The following is a 23,111-nucleotide window of genomic DNA, read 5'->3' as shown; positions in this document are numbered from 1 at the left end:
AGACGCACCGTGATGGACTCAGCTAATCAAGTTTTATTTTCACCTTGGAATGTCATATACAAAATGATTGCTGCTCTTGTATAGAGACACTTGATTGTTATTGGCAGACATAATTGTGCACACACAACAGAAGAAAATATTACCTACTGATTAAGGGCCCTCATTAATCTCAAATACTTCAGAAATCGGATGAAGTAAGGGTGTCTCCGCAGCAACTTGTCAATGGAACTTCTTCAGAATTTAGGAGTAGATTTCATAAGATTAAAACAAGTTTGGGCCACAAGGTAATTTATCTCGTAAGCACAACATATTAATTGTCTGGGAACAACTTATTATCGTGTGCACACAAGACAAGAAGATGTGGTTGAATGGACTCTCATCAGGAATGTATCAAACAAACCAGGCTTGATTTTTAGGAGAGTAAGTAAATTCGGGTCACAGGGTGATCATCCTGCTCGCAAAAGATATTGTTTGGGAACAAGTTAAACAAGTTTTAAAAATATAATATATGTCAAGCCTCTATATGCAGCTCGAATACTTTCAGATTTAGGAGTAAAAAGCTTTCAGTAGGAACTTATCAAATTAACTTCTGACCAGGCCCCCACCATAAAATAAAAAAAATGAAATTCTAGTGGGTGATCTCATTAGATGAGATAGTTGGGCCTCGATAAACCGTCTGGACCTCGAGGCACAATTTTGACTGCTCGTTCTCAGCCTCCATCGTGGAAACCGGTTCATGGAATGAATGAATGATTAAATAATTGCCTGTGTGTCTATACGTGTGTTCCCCGGCATCTTCCCTCAGACAGTTGACTCCTGGCTGAGCTGATAAGTCCCTGTTTACTCCGCCGCCTGCTGCTGCTGCTGCTGCTGAGCTCATTGTGCGGAGTGATCTGATCGGGACTACACCCAGCCGCTGCCTCACTGCCCTCCCTGGCTTTCTTTGCTGCCCCAGCCTTGACGTCGCTGAACGTCGGAGTGTGGCTTCAGATTGGAGACTCTAAATTCGCCTGCAGGTTTCCTCCCGATCCGGCCGCACGCTTTGTTTGTTGGAGAGCCGCCTTCCTCCTCAGCTGTAGGGATCCTTTATAAAAACCAAAACATATAGCACCAGTTTCTTGAACATGTCTTGGCAAAGCTACGTGGAAAACCTGATGGCCGATGGCAGCTGTCAGGATAGCGCCATTGTTGGGTTTACGGACGCCAAATATGTTTGGGCAGCACATGCCGGTGGTACTTTCAACAATATCACGGTAAGAGGGGGTGAAACGGACGGATTGGGAGTGGAAGGGTGGTTCTGCTCGGATGTTGTTGTTGTGAGCCACCCACGCAGACGCTCACCAGAATTAACGGCGCTAAAAAACCCTGTATCTCGCAGCCCCTGGATGATTAGCATGCTAGCAGCGCCGCGCTAGCGTGCGCGGCTAGCAGCTAGCTCATCCGTGGCCCTGCCGCGGCTATCTCCTGCTAAGGAAACGCGGCGGGATTAGGCAGCGTGTGGAAATCGGATGAGACCCCCGCTCGTTTGTGGCGCGCACGTACCGCGAAGACACAAAAAGCTGCTGACGAACGCCCATCGGAAATGTTAGCGCGCTGCTAAGCGAACCGGGCGCTAATGTAAAAAGCAGCTAGTGGAAGAGGTCTGCCTGGAGGGAGCGTGCATGCTTTTGTGTGCTCGGCCGCTTTGATTAGAAAGCATTAAGCTGCAGGTTTACCGGCTCACCGTGGTCAGCTTACCGCGATCCCGCCTCACTCCTCCCCGCGCATATTAATGCACATGTGGTTATTGGGGACATTATGTTTTTAATGCACCGAAAAGGATGTCTCTTTGCCTCCGCTCCTTCCTACAGGCTTTTATTATTGTCTGGGCTGTGATACGTGCCTGCTGGTCGCGGTGCTGGCATCCATGCATTTACAAAATTTGATTCACGAAGCTCCTCTGCTACCATTCATATACAATACTGGCGCAAGGATCACTAATGTTTGGAATAGAGCTGCAGCTTACACTTGGAATAATATTAAACAATATTGCAGATCAATGGTGCAACATGTATATATTCAGTTAACTGACATAATTGGTCCTAAAGGAGTGAACACAATGTAACTCTGGAGGACGTTTTGAATTGTAGCTTAATGAAAGGATTGCAACCAACACTCCTTTTCATTATCATTTACTTATCACAGCTCTCTAGAAAATATTAGACGTTTTTCTTGAAAAAATAATTTAAACCTGTAACAAGGAAAAGGCCATCATTGTTCTATCATTATGCATATTGCAAGGAATTTGGACAGGTTGCACCATTACACAACTTTCATCTTTGTTGCATAATTCTATATTTATTGTAAATAATATTTCAGATGTATCTTATTTAATGTAGATTATGTTTCTATTCTTTTTTTTTTTTGGTTCTTAATACATTTTCTCCTCTGCTGCTTTGTCAATTTCAAATTTCCTCTTCAGGGGATCAATAAAGGTATATCTTATCCCCTTTATCATCGCTGCATAGTACAGTAAGGGTAGTTTGCAATTACAGCTTGGCTACCGCAAGTTTTTTTTTTTAAAGACCAACTCATACCTTACTAAACTAACCAGTGATACCAAACAAACAAAGCAAAAAAAGGTAACACAAAAATGGAAGCTAAGGAGAGATGGGTTACAAGTGATAAGCATCTTATACTTTAGAAAAATTAAAAGTCGGCTTGTGGAACACTTACCTTTTAATCGTTCAACCTGTTGTCTTCAAGACATGGTTGATCCAAAGGACAGAGAGCCCATGTCCATGTAAAATATTTGATCCAGTTTAGCCATTTTCAGCCTAACATTAGTCTTGAAGACATGGTTGTCTTACAATTTACAAAAGATCCACTATTTGGCAACACCAAAAGCTGCTGGAATCCATTTATTCGTTACTTTTCAGGTAACTAATGTCTTCTCCTTGGAACATTCATTAATGATTAATTCTTTTGTAAAGATTTTTTTGGGCCATAATCGATAAGACAGCGTAAGCATGAAATTAGGAGAGAGAGAGAGTGGAGACATGCAGCAAAGGACCGGGTTGGAACCAAGCCTGTGGCCGCTGCAGCAGGACTCAAGCCTGCAATTACTCACAGATCTCCCCTATTTACATCCATTTATATAGTCAATAATATTGTATATGTTAATACTAGGATGCATTATGCTAGTCATGTAGCTGAAGGCCTCTTAATTGAAAATCTGACTGACGTTTCCCCGATCCTGTGGTTTTGTGTGTTTTTCAGTCTCAAGAAATTGACATCCTTATCGGTAAGGACAGGGAGACCTTTTACACCAGCGGTCTCACTCTGGGCTCAAAGAAGTGTTCAGTCCTCAGAGACAGCCTCCATGAGGATGGGGACTGGACAATGGACATCAGGACAAAGAGCGGAGGAGGAGAGCCTACATACAATGTCACTGTGGGAAAAGCTGGAAAAGGTAAGATTGTGGTTCCTAAATGGTTTATTTCAGCTATTAGAATGCCCCCTTCATAGTTTAAGATTTGATATTGTGAAAGTGTCATGTCGCTATCAGAGCTTCTTCCATACAGTTTGTGACTTGAAGAAGTGCTGACTGAATAGCAACAGGCCCATTTGACCAAATTTGCAACGTTTCTTCTCCTGTTGCTTTTTGCCAAACTTGTGAGCTATGCATGAGCAAGACTCCTAAATGTATCTGGTATATAGTTGTAACAATCATTTGTAAATGTGATGCCTGCAAATATCTTTCTATTGAGTTTGATCTACAGTCCAGATTTAAAGGACAGGGAAAAGCATCAACTTTTACATGCTGCCTGCAAATATTTGACATGTTTGTATGAGAAATGACTTGGAAAATGTATGACAAGAACTACTATTGTTTATTTATTTAAAGTTATTATGCACTGATTTTAAAATAGTATTTATATGAAAATTGATGCTTTTCTTTGTTGTGCATGAATACCTTAGGATGTCTTGACTGCTGATCGGACAAAGTGAAGGATGGATGCACAGCGCATTTTCAGTGTTTTTAGTAATGGAATGATTTAGTAGATTAATCAATCATGAAGATTATTATAGTTGCAGCCCTATTGCTGACAGATTCTTTTTACAGCCATCTATGCAAGCTCAGAAGTGGCTTTGTGGAATGGGCCTTAGTCCCAGGAACACAAATCTTGTAGATGCAAACATCTGAAGATGAAATGTGTTCATTTACCTAATGGTCACATTTTATTATAAAACCTCATGTAAGCCATGGTATTGCCGACTGTCCGTTTGCCTTTGTGGTCCTCACGGTCTAACATTGCTCCAGTTTTTTTCACATAGTCACAATATTTATCTGGCCCTGACATATCAAATTTTGATAATTGGCTACAATCAAGCATTATGTATTCACAATTTTTTTTTGTCTATACATTTTCCCACAGCTATAACAAATCTAACACTGTTTTCATCCACTCAACCTGCATACCTGCATGGTATCGGGGCAAATGATACCATTATACCTGAGTGTGCTGCCTAATTCTAAGTGGGAAACACAGATTGCAATCAATTGCATCAAACTCTTTCCTTTCATTTTCCAAACATTACTCCTTTTTCTGTTTCCTTTTTTTCCTCCTCACCTGTCACCCTCCTGCTGTGCATGTGGATATTTTTAGTGAAATATGTTTCTAAAGTAAAAGCATACCAAAACCTGCAGTGAGATGCTTCAATCTCTATACACAGCTGTTTGTTGCACCTTGGTCTCTTGCATGCATCTTTATAGTCATGTCCTGATTAAGCAGAATGAGCCAGTGCCTGTTTGAGAGCTGAACCCCCAACTGCAAATTTTCTTTGCAAATTCAGGACCAGGGAAATTAAGTTACTTACTCAAGATTATTTCTCATTTACGAAATACTTTTTTAAGTTTGGAACACTTAAAAATTTGCTGTCCAAGCTGCAGCATCTCATTGTGTCTGTTGGTAACGTGTATAGTTGCAAAGAGAAGCATGCAGACAGGAAGCCCTGTATGACACGCAGTTAGATATCCATGCACTTCACACTCCTGGTGATGATCCTTCTTACTTGGAATGCCTTTACCCTTCTTACTTTTTTTTTTAACTGTCCCCTTTTTCTATCTCTTCTCTTTCAGTTTTGGTTCTTGTAATGGGCAAAGAAGGGGTCCATGGAGGCGGATTGAATAAGAAGGCTTACTCAATGGCAAAATACTTGAGGGATTCAGGGTTTTAATGTTTCCGAGCTCACTTAGATCAAAATGAGGGACAAAAAAGAAGAGAAAAAAAATATTTGCTGTTAAGATTTCTCCTGCAAGCAGTCAAATGTCTTGGAAACTTTTAATAGCAATGAAGAGTGGTAAGATGCTGTGTCACCTATGTACCCCCTCCCCCCTTGCATCCTGTAGGGGGGGGGGGACACTCTTCAATTTTGTTCATTTCTCTTTTTTTCCCCTGTGTGCTCCAGTATTGGTTTTTGTCATGGGAAAGGAGGCGGTCCATGGTGGAATTCTTAACATGAAAGCACATTCAATGGCTGAGTACCTGAGGAAGTCTGGATATTAAGCAACCTCTCCACCCATCCATCAACTTAGCAGCCCACTCCCACTCAACCGCATTGTGTCGACAATACTCCGGGAATTTGATGGCATACAAAGTTACTTCCTCTGCAGTCTACTTTTATATACTCCCCACACTTTTCTTTCTTTTCTTTTCTTTTCTTTTTTTAAAGGAAAAAAAAATGAACACTACCCCACTTTAACATTGTACTTCTCATGTTCTTGGCACGGCAGTAATGGCATGCTCTTGCAAAAAATTATTGCAAAGTATAATAAAAGTGTTAAATCTGAATTTGCCTTGTGTAACATTCACTCAGCAACTGGCTTATATTCCAAGGGGAAGTACATATGTAATGGTGCATAGTTTTTATTTTTTGCACATTACTAAAAGATGCCATTGTTTTCCATCAGCATGTGGGCATTTAAAAGTTGCATGCATTCCCCTCTGTAGCATTCAGATCCCTGCCCTATCGTCTCTCTGTCCCAGCGTAATATTCCAGCCAAAACCATCTTCTCATCTGACTCTTCATCTTCAAGTCTTTGCAGCCTCCGCTAAAGAAACAACATTTCCTCTGACAAAGTCCTGTATGTGTGTACCTATTCGCCACCATCAGGCGCAGCTTCCTTTACCCCCATCACATGCTTTTGCTGTTGTACCTGAATGTGGTCTTAAAAGTTAATGGTGTGGTGTTGGGCTGTTATTTGAGTGAAGTGTATACGGTCAGCATTGCTGAGGTCTCAAAGATAATGTCAAGACGCTTCCACACACCCTGGAGTCTCAGTGGACATTCCACCTCGGTGACAGCTCCGACATTTGTCAGTCAGCCCCTGCTCTTTGTAAATTTAGCTGTCCATCAACACACGCACACTCATGTCATTTTTTTTTTCTTCCCCTCCCCTTTGGACCAATTGTCAGTTTAAGAGGATTATCAGAATTGCTTCATCTTTTCTCTGATTGATGAATGATTGTTGGCATCACCTGTTGACTGTAAATCATTGACGACTTCAGATGACTGTGTATTTACTGCTTCTTTAGACTTCAACACTACTTAAAAAGTCTCATCACTAATTGATTTGTTGCTAACCTGTCCATTAACCAAGGAAACTACAATGTCATTTTACTACAGCGTGAATGCATTTTGACTGTAAAACAAGGCTGTTGGGCTCCAGCACCTTGGAATTATTTGCCTTGTGCTTTAGTCATCTAAGGTGTATTCACAAAATGTCATAGTATGGTACTTAGAATATATTTAAAAGAAAAAAATGCTGTGTACACTAAACATATTGAAAATGGTGTTGGTTGGAATAAGAGCATTTGTAAGTTGTCTTGTGAACATTTTCTGAGAATAAACGTGTATTCTGTGCCATAAAATCGATCTGATCTGTTGCTACTATGAGTTGGATTTTTAACTGCTGCCCCGGCAAGAAGTAACTTTTAATGGCACTTTCCTAAGGGATGTTTTGGCATCAGTAATCTCCAAACTTTGTGGAATATGTACAGAATTAAACGACAGAAGAAAAAAAAAATGTTTGCAATTTTTGTCATTTTGTTTCTGAGAGGAAATTCCTTCTGCCACAAAATCTGCTATTTTAAATGCCATGAATTGATGAGATGTCTTGTTTACAGACAGATCAAATAAAAGTTATTCCAACCAGAGGTAATGCCATTATGTCCCGTCTGTTGCTTCTTCAGTACAAATGTGTTTATACACTTATTCTTTATTGTCAATGGATGAAGTCAGTTATTTTATTCAATTGTGTGATTCACTGTTTAATAGATAATATTCTTAAATGGATTCATTTTAATAGTCAGGGGAATCAAGATTTAGCTCCCTGCGGTTCTGACAGTTAATGGAGAAATAAAAAACCTTTTAAATAATATTGGGCTGCATGTCAGTGGGTCGCTGCTACTTGATGCATTTGAAATCCATACCAAAGTTAAGTTAGTCTGATTACTCTATGTAAGAAAATACAAAAGATAGATCCCTTATAGGTTTTGATGTGAATGCTGGCATCCACTATATAAAATGACAAGTTACCAAAAAAAGCAGCACACATAGACAAACATAATCTCAGTATATATGTAATGTATGATCACAAGAATGTTTCACAAAGAAGTTGCGCAAAGTGATGTCAGCAGCCAGGAGGAAGTCACGGCTTTTTTCATTTGGATTCTTCATCCAACCCAAACCAGGTTCAGATTAAAAACCATAACCCCCAAAGATTTGGACAATATTGTTCCAGAGAAGCTATGGTTTTTTCAGTGCTTTATCCACTTTGGCACTAAATCTGTGTTGTCGATGTGTTTTTTGTTGTTGTTGTAATGTAGTACTGTAAATTAAAGGTGTGTTCACAGTATGTGCACATTTATCATCCTGTTAGGCCTGAAGAAGAACCATAGACACCATGAGCATTTGTATCATTAGCTATGACCCATGCTACTTGTTTTGAGATGTCATTTCTCATAGTCGTGTGTAGAATATAATACATTCATTTTACAGGCGCTGGTTTAGCAAGCATATCAGGGTCATATAAACCGGATTAGAATGTCATGAAATGTTAGGTCCATTTCTCTAACACTATTGTGAGTGCTACATTAGTTTTAGCCATTCTGCCTGTTAAGCCCCGCCCCTACCAGCTCAACTGGTAACACCTGCTGTGGTTAGGTGTTTGAATGGTTTAATTGGGACCAGGCCTCAAGTGGCCAGCCTTTAAAAGGGAGTGAGCACAGAAAGGCTACGTTTTCGCCTCAGACCTGTGCATTATTTCTTTCTATTGTTTCTGATGGCGTGGAGCGTGGGCAGTAAAGGTTTACTATGTTTAGGACTTTTTGTGGTTGCTAGTTCATTTTGCAGTTGTAGCCCCCTGACGAGGCTTAAGGCACTGGATAAATTAAAAGAAAAGTCGATGATTAGCCGAGGACGTGGTCTGCGACATGGACGACTCCTCATCGGGCAAAGCTCTCTGCAAGGTGCAAAAGTCAGAGCAATCGGTACCTCAATGGAACTCCTGGATTTAGATGCTGATTACCAAGCTGACATGGGTACGTTTGAAGTTCTGCATATAATTCTGTATAAAAATGTACCTCATGACCTTTAATTGATTGTAACCTTGCAAACATTTAATTAAATTTGTGCGAAATTGAGAAAACATTTAATTAATGGCATTATTTTTTAAAGGTTGGGCAGAGCCCAAACAATATAAAGGACAAGGTGACTACTCGTCAAGCCCAAAGCCAGGCGAGGCAGTGGTGAAACAACTCCTTGAACTGGAACCAAAGGTTGAATGTACAGGAGACTCCATGAAGCTTCAAATCCAAGGTGCTGCCTCTACCCCTGGATCTCTCTTCTTTGTGGACCGAGGTAAGTGTTTAATTTAATTTTGGTCATATATTTACAGCCATGATCGAATCCATTACTATATGCAAAGCTTTTTCCCTTTTTTTTTTTGTTTGTCTCTTCTGTATATAATCTCCCAGGAAGCAACCTGTCTCCACTGCCCCTGTCCAATTTGCCACAAAGCTGTGGTTACACAATCCGGTCAACAAGGAGAGATTTTGTCTTGGTTGCACCCTATGACGGTTGCTTTGTTGCTCAAGAGGTGATGTACTTTCCAAAAGCACTTTACTCACTTGAACTGTTAAAGTTTCCCCATGTCTAACTTCTTATCAATTTCAGGAGGATAGCTATGTTCTCCCCTTGCGTTGGTATGGGTTACCGGTGAGGATGTCATGTCCTGTGATGAGGCCTTCTGCACCTAACCCTCCGATGGTCACCTGCCACTCTGAGGGCATGGTTGTCAAGACCGACTGGATGATCTCTGCTGCTAAAATTAAAGTAAAGTGTAAGTTGTTTTTAATTTGCGTATTTAACATATCTAAAGTTCAGTCCACGCCTAACATGTCTATTGCATTGCAAAATAGATTTAACTTTTTTTTACACTACATTTAGTTGTATTTAACCCCTTGTAGTGAATGTGCGCTTGCTTCCAGCCATCAAATTACCTGGCATATGTGCTTTTCTTGCTTTCACACAGCAAATTTCCTTTGTTCTGTCTGCTTAAATAGCTGTCTCAGTTTTCTAATTTTCCAAATTGGCTTCAGCTCCACAATTCAAAGTCGGCAGCTATTTGTTTATCAGATCTATAGGCATAGAAACAATGGGCACACATGATTTGTATGTGACTTGGATAAATCCTAAGCAGAATTCTAAACCAGAAATTTGAATGGAAGGTGACCTTTAAAAGTTTACGTGTCTGACTAATTTTACCTTGCAGTGAATGATGTCTGGGAGCCTCTGATGAGCGCCTCAGCCAAATGTGGGTTCAGCATAGTTATACATCCTGATGGTGTTGTCATCTCTGTTCGCTATGCGCCCTGCCTGAAGAAAAGGGTACAGTAAAATGTTTCCAGAAAATGCATTTACAAATTCATTTAAACTGTGTTTCTAACCAACTTGTTATTTTAAGGATGGACTGTACACCCTGGAACTCTATGGAGATGGAGAAACCAAAATTTCCTGTCCATCACTGTCAGCAACTGAGCCTGAACCCACAAAAAGCCCACCAAACGATCCAGAACCGCAAACTGAAGTGCCAAGCAAAGGGGTACATCACTCAACCCCATCTCATAGTCCTGATCAAACTGTTGCTCAGAACCCAGAGGCACCTAACAAAAAACCAGACTATGCTCCAAAGGATATTGCTCGTCCTCAAATGCCATACTATCCTTCGTACCCACATTTCTTCTACCCTTATCCAGATCCTAAACCTGTAACTACTGCGCCGCCACTGTCGTCTCCTTTAACCAAGACAACTGAGGTGCAATACACACAAACTGTCCTTCCATCAAATCTGCCAATGGCCCCTGAAGGACAAATGCCCCAGAAATTCCTTCCTTTCTATGTCTGGCCATCTCAACCTCTACAATTGCCTGTTGAAAAAGAGACTCCAGTAGTCTCTTCAGCCACCCAACCACCTAAAGTCAAAGTGGAAGACCCTTTTTATCATTATCCATACTATTTTAATCCCGTACAGACGCTTGAAAACCCTACTACGCAGTCACCAGTAACTAAACCACCGCCAGGTAAATTCCCTGAATATGTCCCATCTGGAACTACTCAGAAACCTCAAGAGCCTACTCCAAGCAAACCTGAGAACCAAGAATACAAACCACAACAGCTACCCCCAACTGCTCAGGGACAGATGTACCAGCCGATCTACCCAAACCCATTTTACGCTCCCTTATGGCCTCAAGGCCCTTACCAGCCGCAGATGCCACCCACAAGGCCAACCCCTACACTGGCTCCAAAGGGCCAAGTGAACCCTGGGACATCACACCCCCAGATCCCTGGGAAATTGTCAACCAGTAAACCACCTTCAGCTCCACAGAGCAAAGTGCCATCACAACCTGAAGCTCCTGCAGGCAAAGTACAACAGCAGATCTATCCCTTCGTCAACCCTTCTAAAGGCAAAGTGTATGACCCTTTTAACCCTTATTACCCCCAGCAGCCTCAGCAGATGACAATACCCCCTACTACCTCCACACAGAGACCACAACCTATCAAAGAACCTAGTTATGGTGGTAATGTCCACCAAGGTCCACAACCAGGCTCTCCATATATGCCCCCTTTCTATTGCCCTCAATCCTGCCCATCTGGCATTTCTAATTGCTGTCCACAATTTGCTTTTCATCAACACCTGCATCAATATGTTCCAACCGGACTTGGCAGTAAAAATGCTCCTCCAGTCTATCCAGCGATGCCATATCTCTCTTCATTGGGATTTCCTGGGTTTGATAGGGGCTTGGGTGATCCCGCTCCAGAGCCAACAGTGTCAACAACAACTGCGGCAACTACCCAAGTTTCCACAACTGCCACCCCTGCAACCACTTTACAACAGGCCCTTCCACCTCAGAATGAACAACTGCCATATCTCCTGCCACCAGATGGCAACAACGCTGTGCCTGTCAGTGTACCTATAAATCAGAGGCCAACCTACCCTTATTTTGTACCCAATATGTATCTACCTCAAAGCCAGTCTGCAGTTAATTACAATGCACCCTCTGGACCCCAGGCTCCTGGTAATTGGCAAGGCAATCCATATTATATACAGCCCCCACAGTCGCAAATGAGTCAACTATTACCTTTTGGTGCTCAATATCTACAGCATTTTGCAAACCAGCAAAGGGAGCCCAGAGCCACTGAACTAAAACCATCTAATGTTAACCCCAGTGACTCTGAAGAGCCAATGCCAGCTAAAGTCAAAAGTGTAGCTGATCGTTTTCTTGTCCCGAACCCCGCGCTTCAAGATGCCCGAGCACCTATTACAAACTCCTCACAACAATTTCTTAGTGCCTTAAAGAAATCTACCAACCACGATCAGATAATCCAAACCGACGCTCGATCAAAGAGTTATGTGCTGCTACAGCAGGGCCCACCGGGTAGGGAGCGCAACAGTAACACTGAAGATCCGCTTGCTGACACAACCCTCCAGTCACAAAATCTTAAACCCCATCATCGGTATTCAAATCCCCAACAGGACAACCCCCCCTTTGGCTCTGCAATGGATGGCTCTCATTTTGCACCATTGCCCAGGGACTCTTTCAATACAACGCATATAAATCCTGAAGTATTAGAAAAAATGTGGAAACTCGGGGGAACCCTCGGCTACAACCAAAGGATTCCCTCCCCTGCTCCTGGAGAGGAATTTCAAGGATGGCGCTCAGCAGCTGACGAAAGGGTGCGTAGATTTGTTTGTATTTCTTTAACTTCTTAACCCTGTTTTTGGTTTATCTAATAAACTTGTCTCCTTACAGGACTGGAACTATGCACCCAGAGAGGTGAAGAACATCAGAACTAGAAACTAGTTGCCTTCAATTTGAATAAATGATTAAAACAGAACCCAAACTTGTGCTTTTTTTTAATTTTATTTTTCCCATTTTAAATATGTTTTTCTCTGACTGCATTTTGGTAAAAGTGAGTAGTTTGAGGAGTGGATGTAAATGACAGTAGTCAATCTCTTTTGGTATTAGTGGTAATAAGTGTTATTTCTGTTTTGTGTTTCAAAGTTGTTTTACTCTGTACTTGTGGGCATGAGGAATGTATCTGCTTTTTAGACTCAGAAGGTGCATTGCCCTTGTTGAACTAATTTGTTTTGCCTTACCCTGAACTGGTGCTTAATGAACATTGACCCATTCCTATGGGTAAACATTGGATACAGTTCTTGTTCATTCATCCACAGTGGCCTAAAGGTTTTTGAAACTTCAAAACCTGTCCTGCCAATTGCCGGCACTTCTAGACTTCATACCTTAACTTATCCACCATCAATACAGAAATACTTTTTAGCATTTCCCTTCTAAAATGGTTAAAAAAAAAAATGGGAACAATCAACCGCTGATTCCACTTTCACCAAAGTGATTAAGCTTTCTAATTTCATGTCAACTATAAAGATGAAAGGAGAACTCGTACAGCAGCTGATGTCATATGCAGAAGAGTTTTTAATGTAGTCTTGATGTATCAATGAGACAGAAGGTGGAACAGTGGTAACAAGCGATTGTCATCCCCTAGTCTGGAGTGTATGTGAAACAAAACAGGTCCCACTCATAATGGTGTACAGATGCAATGTGTGCGATGGTCAAACATTCCTCACCAGTTGGCATGTGCTAGGAAAAATGTGTTTTTGAAAGTGGAAGCCCAAGAGCTTTGCAGTCGACTGACTTTACAGCAATTAATTGATCAAGTCACAAACAATGGTTTATGAATGAGAGGAAGATCCAGAACAGTGCAGAACTATTGAACAAATATGCACAATGATAAAAAAAAAAATCCTTTATTACCTTTGGATCTTATCTGCATTCATGGAATGTAGAGCATCTAATGGTCATTGGCCGGTGTATTTTAAGGTCAACCTTTAATTTTGTATTTTTTTTTTTTTTAAAACACATACTCAGAGTCTCAATGATTTCAACAATGTGCGAGAGCAAATCTGACGTTTGCTGTAGCAGTATTTGTAGAAACCTCAGTGGGTCTGTAGGAATTTCATTGCTCAGCAAACAAGACTGTTTTGCAATCACCATCAAAGATGTGGCATGAAGGATTGAATGCTTTCCACTACCAGTCTGTTCATTGAAATCTCTGCATAGAGGTTATCGATGTGTCCTCATCAGACCTGCAGTAAACCTCATGAATCCTTCATTGACTGTGTGCTTTGTTTCATTATAGAGAAAACGGTAATGACAAAATAATGGACACAATGTTGGAGTTTACAGATTTATTCAGAATGAAATGCAAATCTCTATCATTTTCCTGTTTTGCAACAGATTACGCTCTTTCGACAATTTTGATTATTCTTGGTTTGTAGGAAACATTGCGTAGCATCAACCTACCACATCACATGTTTCTGCATCAATTAAAGTTACACTGGCACCAATACAGCTGAAGAAAGCAAAGATGGAGACTCTGTGGGACCTGTTCAACTGAAGAATCTGACCCTTCCTGGACATGCTGGAGGAGCTGCAGGGATATTGACTGCTAATATAGCAGCAGCAGCAGCAGCAGCTACATCTCTCTTAGACACAGCAACAGGGACCTCTTTACTAATGGAGGATTCTGAGGTTGATACAGAGTCGGCAGCTGGAGCGGGATCAGCAGATGGAGCGGGATCAGCAGCAGCAGGAGGATCAGCAGCAGCAGCAGCAGGATCAGCAGCTGGAGCGGGATCTGCAGCAGCTGCAACAGGTGCAGCAGCATCGACCAGTGCAGGGACCACAGGTACAACTTCTGCGGACTCCGCTGACTCCCCTGACGCTGACAGATGGCCACTCAGATGAGGGTTATGGAGGGAGGTCAGTTTGTGGTGTCTCAGACCGTGCTTGTGTGGCAGAATACCTGTATGCACGTGGACCATTGGTGGCACGGCTGGAGCCACAGTGCTGTTGGCATCTACAACGGGCACCTGAAAAATGGTCAACAAAGTGAAAGATTGTCAAATCCATGGCTTACTTTTGCTCACAGAAAAATATTTGGAGAACCTCAGCTGCATTTTACCATGGGAGCAGGGAACATCCTGCAGTCCACATCGTGAGCAGCTTTGACACCTGTGGCAGTACAAAAGCCACGTTGCTGTGAGAGAAAAGAAATGTTTGTTTATCTCATTTTCATTCAATATTCAGAACTAAACTTTTTTAACTGATGCTTTGTGTACTTACAGCCATGGGGTCATTCAGAGGAATGCAGGTGTTGCCAGTGCAATTAGCCTCAACCACGACATATTCTACTGAATACCGTGCCGAAGGAAACAGAACCTGAAACAAGGACATTTTGGGGGGATATTGGTTTACTCACAAACATTAATAAAATGTGCAGGAGCGCTCAAACATGATACAATTATTTGAATTCATCTGAACAGAGCCCACCTGTGACGACATCCTTCCAACCTCCATGATGGTGTAAGTCACATTCCCAGTATTGTTATTAAAGGTCGCCAGCGAGGCCTGCACAAAGTCCAGTGCTGAAGTGTGGTTCAGAGGGAGGAGATCGAAACAGCCCACGCACAGGTCCTCTCTTGATTCTGAGCAAAAAGACACACGCAGGGTTTTTTTATGTAGAGGACAGACACCAATAACAGTTTTCTCTGGTAGTTTTTCCTCACTCTAGATGAGAGTTAAGGGCAGAGGATGTCACACCTTATTAAACCCTATGAGACAAACTGCGATTTGTGAATATAGGCTATGCAAATAAAATCAAATTGATTGATTGACACCGATGTTTTCGGTCAATGTGTGGGTTCATAAGGGTGAGCGTGTGATCAGAAAGTTATACCATCTGTTTTACACTTGAATGCAGTCACAGTCAGAACTCCAGCCACTTTCTTCAGCACCACATCGCAGTCTCCCTCCACGGCCTGAATTGGGAAGAGGTGATCGTGGAAAGCTAATCAGTCTCATTTACTATTCATTTGTGTTGTGAATAAGTATTATCATCATTAGATCTGGGCGATTTTGTGAAGCGTAGTTGCGCAGACTCACCGTCGAGATTTTGGGTCGGACTGTGCAGTTTGCGACAGGTGTGGGGTCCATCACATGACAGTTTGTCTCTAGCAGGTCAATTTCAAGGACGTATGTGTCGACTCCATCAGCCTGAGGACAAATTTTCTTTTTTGTAATTTTATTGTACAGAATGAGATAGTTCAACGTATGGACCAAATGTTCTGTAGTCTGCATGGACGAACATGCACACGTTGTTTGTAATGATACTGAAAAGTAGAGAATGGCAGGGATCAAACATCAACTGTAGAAAGAAAGAAAGAAAGAAAGAAAGAAAGAAAGAAAGAAAGAAAGAAAGAAAGAAAGAAAGAAAGAAAGAAAGAAAGAAAGAAAGAAAGTTTGGATGTGCAATGAATAAGGAAAGTAAGCAAGTATCTACTAATTCTAACTACTATAGGTTATACAGATTTTAAGTTTGTGATTTTTTTGTGGGACATTCAAAGTGGCACATAATTCAGTACAAACCTCGTCAACCAATTTATGTGATCCTACTGTCCAGTGGAGGAAAAAAATGATTATTTTGCAATGTCACACAAAATTTACTGGCTTGTTTTTGCCTGTAAATAGACAACGTTTCCCCCCCGACTTACCCCGGCATAGATCTTTATCTCCTCGATCCTGTTCAGTGCATACTTGTAGCCGTGAACATGCTGGCCATTGAGGTAATCCTGGGCCACCATCGCAGCCTCCTCCACATCAGGGGAGTCGCACGGGGGCCGCAGCACGTTGACCTGAGCCCACGTCCCCACCAGAAGTCCCAGAACCACAGCGAAGCCCAGAGGATTCATGTCTGCGAGAGATGTAAGAGATATCAGAGAAGTGGTGCAGAAAGGGGAAAGGAAGAGAGGAAAAAACTCATGCAGTCTGCGCTGTATATATCCTGCACCTTAAACTGAAAACAGAGCCAAGTTAAATACTACGATCATCCCTCCTGACCACATGTAACCCACGTCTGTTTTAGGACTGCTGCCAAAACAAATGACAGTTGGGTAAGTCTATCATTGAAGTTCAAATCAGGTCTGATTCACTGTGTTTGTTTCATCCTCGAGCATCTGCAAACATCTCCTCTGTCTTTTCACAGCTGTCCCCACATCTGAGAGTTCCTTGATTTGAAAAATATCATAAAAATACATGTGACGAACTTCACGTCCAAACAGCCGTACTGTGTAAACAGCTGTTGCTCTCCGCAGAGGTCAATGAGAGTGATCAGGCAGAGAGCAGGGCCCCACTATCAGCAGGGACTCAGTGACTGAGGATGTTTGCCAACGAGAGGGCGGGGGGGCACAGCGGAGGGTCACGGACACACACTGCTGCAGCACATGTTTGCTCTGTATTGGACTTGCACTGGTGTCAATCCAGGTCAGAACCATGATATAAAGAGATATTGATCAGGGCTTTTAAGGAAAACACATCCTGTCAAACAGAGGTTAGCCACAAGACACTGACAAACAATTTTCATGTTCTTTTTATCTTTTTTTCACCTGACCTTGTTCTTCAGACCTCCTTAGTATTCCTTGATGGCCTTTACTGAACTTATGGAAGTTACAAGGAATGAAGCATTGAGACACCTGAAGCCCTGGTCAGTTGCAATGGGTTGCTGGTTCCAATCCTGGTTGGGCCAGGGACTTTCTGTGTGGAGTTTGCATGTTCTCCCTGAGTCTGGGTTGTTACTCCGGCGTCCTCCCACAGTCCAAACACATGCAGGCTATTTAACGTGAGTGGTTGATTGTCTCTATGTGTTGGTCCTGTGATTAGCTGGTGACCTGTCCACGTTGTCCCCTGCCCTCACCCTTTTCACCGTGTGGTCTACACTTGATGGCGGGGACTCTAACGCTTGATCCCTAGCCTAGACGGGCAAAGAAATTAATGGCGCCTATCTTTCCAGAGCAAGCTAGCAAGCAACACTAGAATTAGAATAAGGGTTAGTATTAGTATTAGGTTTAGTGATAGTATTAGGACAAATATTAGTATTAGTATAAAGGTCAATAAAAGGGTTAGTAATAGTATAAGGATAATAATAGTACAAATATTAGTATAAGTATACGGGTTAGAATTTGTGTTAGTATTAGTATAAGGGTTAGTATTAGGTTTAGTATTATAAAGGTCAATATAAGGGTTAGTATTTGTATAAGGATTAATATTAGTACAAATATTAGTATTAGTATAGGGGTTATTTTTGTTAGTATTAGTATTAGGATTAGTATTAATAGTTGTATAAGGGTGTTGCTCCTTCTGACCTGAACCCCTCGTTCTTATTGAAATGTGATTGGTCGGCTGCGGGGTGACGCGTTATACCTGCGACACTGAGTGAGCAGTGCATTGTGTACATGCTGAGCGGTGTGCTGCAGGTGAAGCGCTCAAACATGAATGAATAAGAAGAAGGTTCCTTCTCCTGGGTGTGATCATGGAGGAGCCCCATCAGGCGACCGCTTCTCGGGGCGGAGGCGCAGACACGAACCGAGGCGGTGACGGTGAGACCGAGCTGCGTGTGTCTGTTGTGTCAGTAAACATTAGCTGAGCTAGCTGCTGTAGCGAGGACTCTGTGACTGCTGCTAACACGTGTCGAGAAGATCCACAGACCATGAGATGTCTGTGCTGTGACAGGCTGAGGAATAACAACCTAGCTGTGTGTGAGACACGTAGTGAAGGTTCACACTGATACACGCCACTACAGTCAAGGTTAAAAAACACATTAGGTTGGATACAGGTCTCCTTTCTATTGGATCCTTCTACAACATGTGTGGTAATTGTTAAGTGACTGTGTTCATAAACAATTACAGGGATATATAAATGCTTAATTTCAAGTAACACTATAATAACAGGAATATAAAATACTTCAATATAAGTAACAGTAAAACTACAGCAATATGAACTACTTCTTAATTTCTAGTAACAATAATACTAGAGTGATATGAAATACTTCTTAATTTTGAGAAACAGTTAAACAACAGTGATATAAAAATACCTAATTTCAAGTAAAAGTAAAACTACAGTCGTATAGAATCCTTTATTTCAAGTAACAGTTAAAGTTCTTCATTTCAGATGGAGACACTGCTCTTACTGATGCAGGACCTACCTTCTTTTAGTCTCTGACGATCGTTTGGATGATTTTTGGCTGAAACAATCACGAGAGGAGCTGAAAATAACTCACAGTACAATACTCAAGTAATTGTACTCATTTACATTGTACTTTATCTAGTAATCTGCTTTATTCCACAATGAAAGCTGTGCACTGAATGTGACAACAAATCTGTTCTTTATTGCAGCGGGTGTTCAGACTGCTGAGCACCTCACCAGGAGTGGACGTGAATACAGAGATAACTAAGTGGAGTATGAAGGGAAAGTGACTCTTGAAACATTAGAGTCAGTTGACCATGGCCTTGAGAAGGAGCGTGTCTTTATCACAAAGGAGACAAAATAAAATCTAGATTCAGCTCTGCTGCCTATGATACCCACACGTCCATGTTCTCATGTGACCACTCGTCAATATTGTCCAGATGCAACGAACAGAGAGCCGCAGGAGCAAAGCCAAGTACCTCAAGAGACGGAAGGGGTTCATGTCTTCAGTCAAGGGAGTTTCTCATCTGTCCAGACGAGCCAAGAGACGCTTGTTTTTCAAAGTACAGCTCTGGATGTGGAGGAAGCGGAGAGACAAATGCCGTTTGGGGATTTTCCGAGCAAAAAGAAGAGCTTGCGGGATCAGCAATGGACCCTGCTTCAACTCAAAGGCTCAATCACAGAAGAACACAAGGAAACTTCCAATGTACCACACAGTAAACTCAGACAGTTCTCGTGACAGGACTTCAGCGGCAGTGTCACCACTTGGTTGTGATACTGCAACTTCAGAGGAGATGCCCAGCGGGCCGAGCTGTCCGCTGAAGCCACCTGAACCAGTCGGTCTGTCAGAAACTTTATTCACTTCCAGCTCGTTTCAGAACCGGGTCACGGACACGAATGTTCCTGGAGCTCCATTCACTCAAACGGTGTCATCTCAAAGAAGAGAGACCTCTGGACGGTGTTGTGTAATTGCAGAGCCTTCCAAACCCTCTCGCACAGTCAAGCCCCCGCTGAGGACAGAGGCATGTGAGGGGATGAGGGGGGGCACATCAGGACAATGTACCACTGTCACTCCAGGTCAGGAAAAGGCCTCAGACTCACATACTGAGGACAGACTCACCTGTAAAAAGGCGTCTCAAACCAATGTCAGCCTCAAAGTGCTGACGAAGGACATACATGGTACTTTTTTTTTTTAAATCACTTCTATCATTTTTTTTACCTTCACTTTTAGGTTAATGTCTCTTGTTTTCACAGCTGTTTGACATTTCTGAGTGTTTCCCTGTTTCTCCAGAGTTCCTCGACGAGTTTTACAGAATATATGGAAGCTTGATTCCACTGCAGAAGAGCGACGTGTTGAGACACCTGAAGAGGAAGTTTAACACAAATTTCAGTGACAGGTAAAATCTCAGTGATAAATCTAAATGTATTTATCATCGTGATTCTGATATTAGCCTTGTCGAACCAGTCGTTAGTATTTGGTGTCTGATATGAAAATTAGAAACCGCCCCACAAAAGAGAGGCTGCCCGGCTTCCAGTGAGTCCGGAGGCCAGCATTGAAATTTAAGTAAATGGAATGTGTGTCGGTAACGGATGACAGACCACAAAACTGATTTCTGCGTGTGTATGACACATTAGAAGCTGTTGACTAATCTCAACAGACTAGGCTTTATCAGAAGGGGGGGGGGGGGGGGGGCTTAAAGAGACAGGCGCTAAAGCCAAGTGTTTCAGACAGAGGCTGAAAAGAGGACCTGCTGAACATTAGAGCATGTAAAACCTTGGTATCTGGAATGGATTTAATTTTTGGACCAGTTATTCAATGCTTTCCTGTCCCTGCAGGAAAAATGTCGTCTTCTCGGAGGTCAACAAATACAGAAGTGCGATCGTTCAGAAACCCATTCCCTCCTTCCAGGTGGTCTACAAGAAACACACACTGACACTGGACGATTTGTCGACTCTGGCAGATCAGAACTGGCTCAATGACCAGGTTAGAATCCAACACTAACTGGTCATTTGTCGTATGTCATTTACCTGGAGGTGGTCCAACCTTTTCTTTTAACCATATATAATCCTATATTTTTGTTTCTGCTTAAGGTCATGAACATGTATGGAGAATTGATAGTGGAATCTGCCAATCACAAGGTAATCTAATGATATGTAGATGCTGAATGTTTCTTTTCTTCTTAAATCATAGCATCAGGAGGATGTTACGTATTTACCAGGGTTATTCAAATATCCCTTATCAGCTTATTTGCTTGTAGTTGACTTCCTTTGATATACAGACAACTACCAGGGGGAAACGGTTTACCTGGCTCAGTGCCAAGTCAAAAAAAGAAAATCACCTGTTAACATTTTATAGAAATCCCATTTTAATACTTTTTTGGGACACTATTTCTTTGTCTTGAGCAGTGAACTGCTGTATTTTCCTTCAGTTAATAAATATATTTCAATAAATGTTAGACTTTGTCACAATCAGAGAATTCACCTATTCTTTTGAACCTTAACACTAACAATTGTGCAATTTTCTGTCATTTTTTATGTTTTCTGTCTTAATCTGGCTAGAATAAGTTAATTTTGCATCAAAAACACTTGAGCCTGTCTAAACATAAAATTTGTTTTGCAAACATTCGTAACCTTAATCTCTCTCTGCTCACAGGTCCATTTTCATAACAGCTTCTTCCACCGACAGCTCATGACTAAAGGATACGATGGTGTGAAGAGATGGACAAAGCAGGTCAGCACTAATGTGGTTATTCATCAGTGTTTGTGATGTAGATTAAAATCCGAGACCAAAGTAGAGCACATACCTCCGCCCAGGCTCCTTAAATTCAAACAAGCTGCCACAAATTACACACACTCATAGATATCAGTTCCCTAAATGTGCCTGATTTTTATCATCAAGATCAATGAATTATTCTCTGGGATCTGCACCAAATCTTAATGGGTTCTTCTGTGACTCACATCACATCCTTCCACCAAGTTTCGTGGAAATCCGTCCAGTTTTTTGTGAAATCTTGCTTAAAATCCAACAAACGAGAAGACGGATTAAAACATGAGCGTCTTGGCCGAGCTAATGATACATTAAGGACTTCATGAATTAAGATGACATGACTGAAGAACATAAGAGAGAAAAAGAGGACTGAGTAGCTTTAACTCTTTCCTGTCTCTCTTTCCCAGGTGGATTTGTTTTCGAAGCGTTTGCTCTTGGTACCAATCCACCTGGAGGTTCACTGGTGTCTGGTGACTGCTGACTTTGTCGAAAAGAAAATCTGCCTTTACGACTCTGCAGGGAACGCACTCCAGAAGGTTGCAAGGGTAATTTGATGATTTCATTTTTTGTCTCTTTAACAATATACATGCACGTTTGAGCTGTTTATTTTAAAGTGATAATTCCTTATCCATAAAAGTGTATTTCTTTATGCTCTGCTAATAACAGAACATCCTGAAATACTTGATGGCAGAAGCAAAGGAGAAGCAGCAAGCAGCTTTTGAAAACGGCTGGACAGTGTCGTTTGATGAGGTACGTAATGGCAGCGAAGGCATCAAACTATCACTTAAGCTTCTTGTTCCTGCTGGAGATTCCCTGACATGATGTTTTGTCTCCCCCTGCTGTCCCTCACAGAACGTCCCTCAACAGACCAATGAAAACGACTGTGGAGTCTTTGTCCTGGAGGTAACAGCTCTGCCTGCTTAGGACTCACGACCTCAGTCATTCTTCTTTTTTATTTTTACTCTTCACTAATGACTTGATTTCCGTTTCAGTACTCCAGATGCCTTGCTCTCACAAAAGCCCTGCAGTTTTCCCAGGAGAACATACCAAAGATACGTAAGAGGATCTACAAAGAGCTGTGTCACTGTAAACTCCATGAGGAGGGCTGACGAGGGTCTTGCGAACGTGTGTATTCATGTATTTATTGCTGATGATAATGTGTGCTGCTTTTAATTCAGGTTTGAAATCAGCGTTCCACACACTCTAGTCTGTGCAGGGCTTCACTACCAGCTTACAGTACAGCACTGTGAGTGCCCCCTGCAGGAGAGAGTCACTATTGTATGAGGTGCGCTGGTCACGCTAAACCATGATATTTGATTTTTGTAGTAAAATGATCGATATTTATTCAGGAATGTTATTTAAGGAAAGAAAAGCTGTTATTGTTCCTGGAGTTTACACATCTACAGTGCACCAATAGAGCCTTATTGACTTTACTGCCTGTTGAGGCGGAGCTCATCGGTTTTGGTTCATATCTTGTGTTGATTATTTAATGTTTAAACCTTATTTGCACATTTTCAAAGTCCACATTTGATTGAAGTGTGGTTTGAGATGTTTTGCATCATGGTTTTCCTGTTAGTATCATGACTGAATAGAAACTATAGAGCTATATATTGTTTTAGAATAAATCATTGTTTTTGTTTGTTGCATAATGGAAATGTGAGTTTCAAATTAAAGTTGTTTTTTTTCAATTTTTCAATATTATC

General features: G+C 41.7%; 4 protein-coding genes and 1 long non-coding RNA gene across 7 annotated transcripts; 4 read left to right on the top strand and 1 right to left on the bottom strand.

Annotated features, from left to right (window-relative positions):
• The first annotated feature begins 875 nt into the window (after positions 1–875).
• On the top strand, positions 876–7,199 carry LOC133968271 (profilin-2-like). Of its 2 annotated transcripts, none has more exons than XM_062404225.1 (3): positions 876–1,253; positions 3,259–3,451; positions 5,123–5,445. In XM_062404225.1, exons 1-3 carry the CDS (start codon positions 1,125–1,127, stop codon positions 5,218–5,220), a joined length of 420 nt encoding a protein of 139 aa, XP_062260209.1. In that variant the 5' UTR covers positions 876–1,124; the 3' UTR covers positions 5,221–5,445. The 2 variants fall into 2 exon arrangements, with proteins under 2 accessions (XP_062260209.1, XP_062260207.1); XM_062404223.1 differs by lacking the exon at positions 5,123–5,445 and adding an exon at positions 5,452–7,199 and having other exon boundaries at positions 887–1,253.
• Positions 7,200–8,274: 1,075 nt separating this feature from the next.
• LOC133967873 (protein piccolo-like) lies at positions 8,275–12,441 on the top strand. Its single transcript, XM_062403560.1, has 7 exons — positions 8,275–8,585; positions 8,722–8,904; positions 9,021–9,142; positions 9,220–9,385; positions 9,818–9,933; positions 10,010–12,280; positions 12,357–12,441. The coding sequence occupies exons 1-7, from the start codon at positions 8,327–8,329 to the stop codon at positions 12,405–12,407; spliced, it is 3,168 nt and encodes a 1,055-aa protein (XP_062259544.1). The 5' UTR covers positions 8,275–8,326; the 3' UTR covers positions 12,408–12,441.
• A 1,354-nt stretch (positions 12,442–13,795) lies between these two features.
• ahsg2 (alpha-2-HS-glycoprotein 2) lies at positions 13,796–16,456 on the bottom strand. Its single transcript, XM_062405075.1, has 7 exons — positions 16,175–16,456; positions 15,567–15,677; positions 15,361–15,442; positions 14,955–15,109; positions 14,748–14,843; positions 14,587–14,661; positions 13,796–14,494 (listed from the first exon to the last, which is right to left on the bottom strand). Exons 1-7 carry the CDS (start codon positions 16,370–16,372, stop codon positions 14,012–14,014), a joined length of 1,200 nt encoding a protein of 399 aa, XP_062261059.1. The 5' UTR covers positions 16,373–16,456; the 3' UTR covers positions 13,796–14,011.
• LOC133968852 (uncharacterized) lies at positions 15,647–15,922 on the top strand. Its single transcript, XR_009924145.1, has 2 exons — positions 15,647–15,830; positions 15,875–15,922. It is a non-coding gene; the product is annotated as an uncharacterized LOC133968852 (long non-coding RNA).
• A 1,413-nt stretch (positions 16,457–17,869) lies between the features above and the next one.
• On the top strand, positions 17,870–23,098 carry LOC133968850 (sentrin-specific protease 5-like). 2 transcript variants are annotated; one of them, XM_062405073.1, is made up of 11 exons: positions 17,870–18,055; positions 18,627–18,749; positions 18,851–19,820; positions 19,933–20,038; positions 20,478–20,625; positions 20,733–20,780; positions 21,295–21,372; positions 21,816–21,953; positions 22,075–22,158; positions 22,261–22,311; positions 22,401–23,098. In XM_062405073.1, exons 3-11 carry the CDS (start codon positions 19,082–19,084, stop codon positions 22,515–22,517), a joined length of 1,509 nt encoding a protein of 502 aa, XP_062261057.1. In that variant the 5' UTR covers positions 17,870–18,055; positions 18,627–18,749; positions 18,851–19,081; the 3' UTR covers positions 22,518–23,098. The 2 variants fall into 2 exon arrangements, with proteins under 2 accessions (XP_062261057.1, XP_062261058.1); XM_062405074.1 differs by lacking the exon at positions 18,627–18,749.
• The last annotated feature ends 13 nt before the right edge of the window (positions 23,099–23,111 follow it).

This window comes from Platichthys flesus, chromosome 14 (assembly GCF_949316205.1).
Source record: "Platichthys flesus chromosome 14, fPlaFle2.1, whole genome shotgun sequence".
NCBI classification, from domain to species: domain Eukaryota; kingdom Metazoa; phylum Chordata; class Actinopteri; order Pleuronectiformes; family Pleuronectidae; genus Platichthys; species Platichthys flesus.
This window is presented reverse-complemented; position numbering and strand designations above follow the sequence as displayed.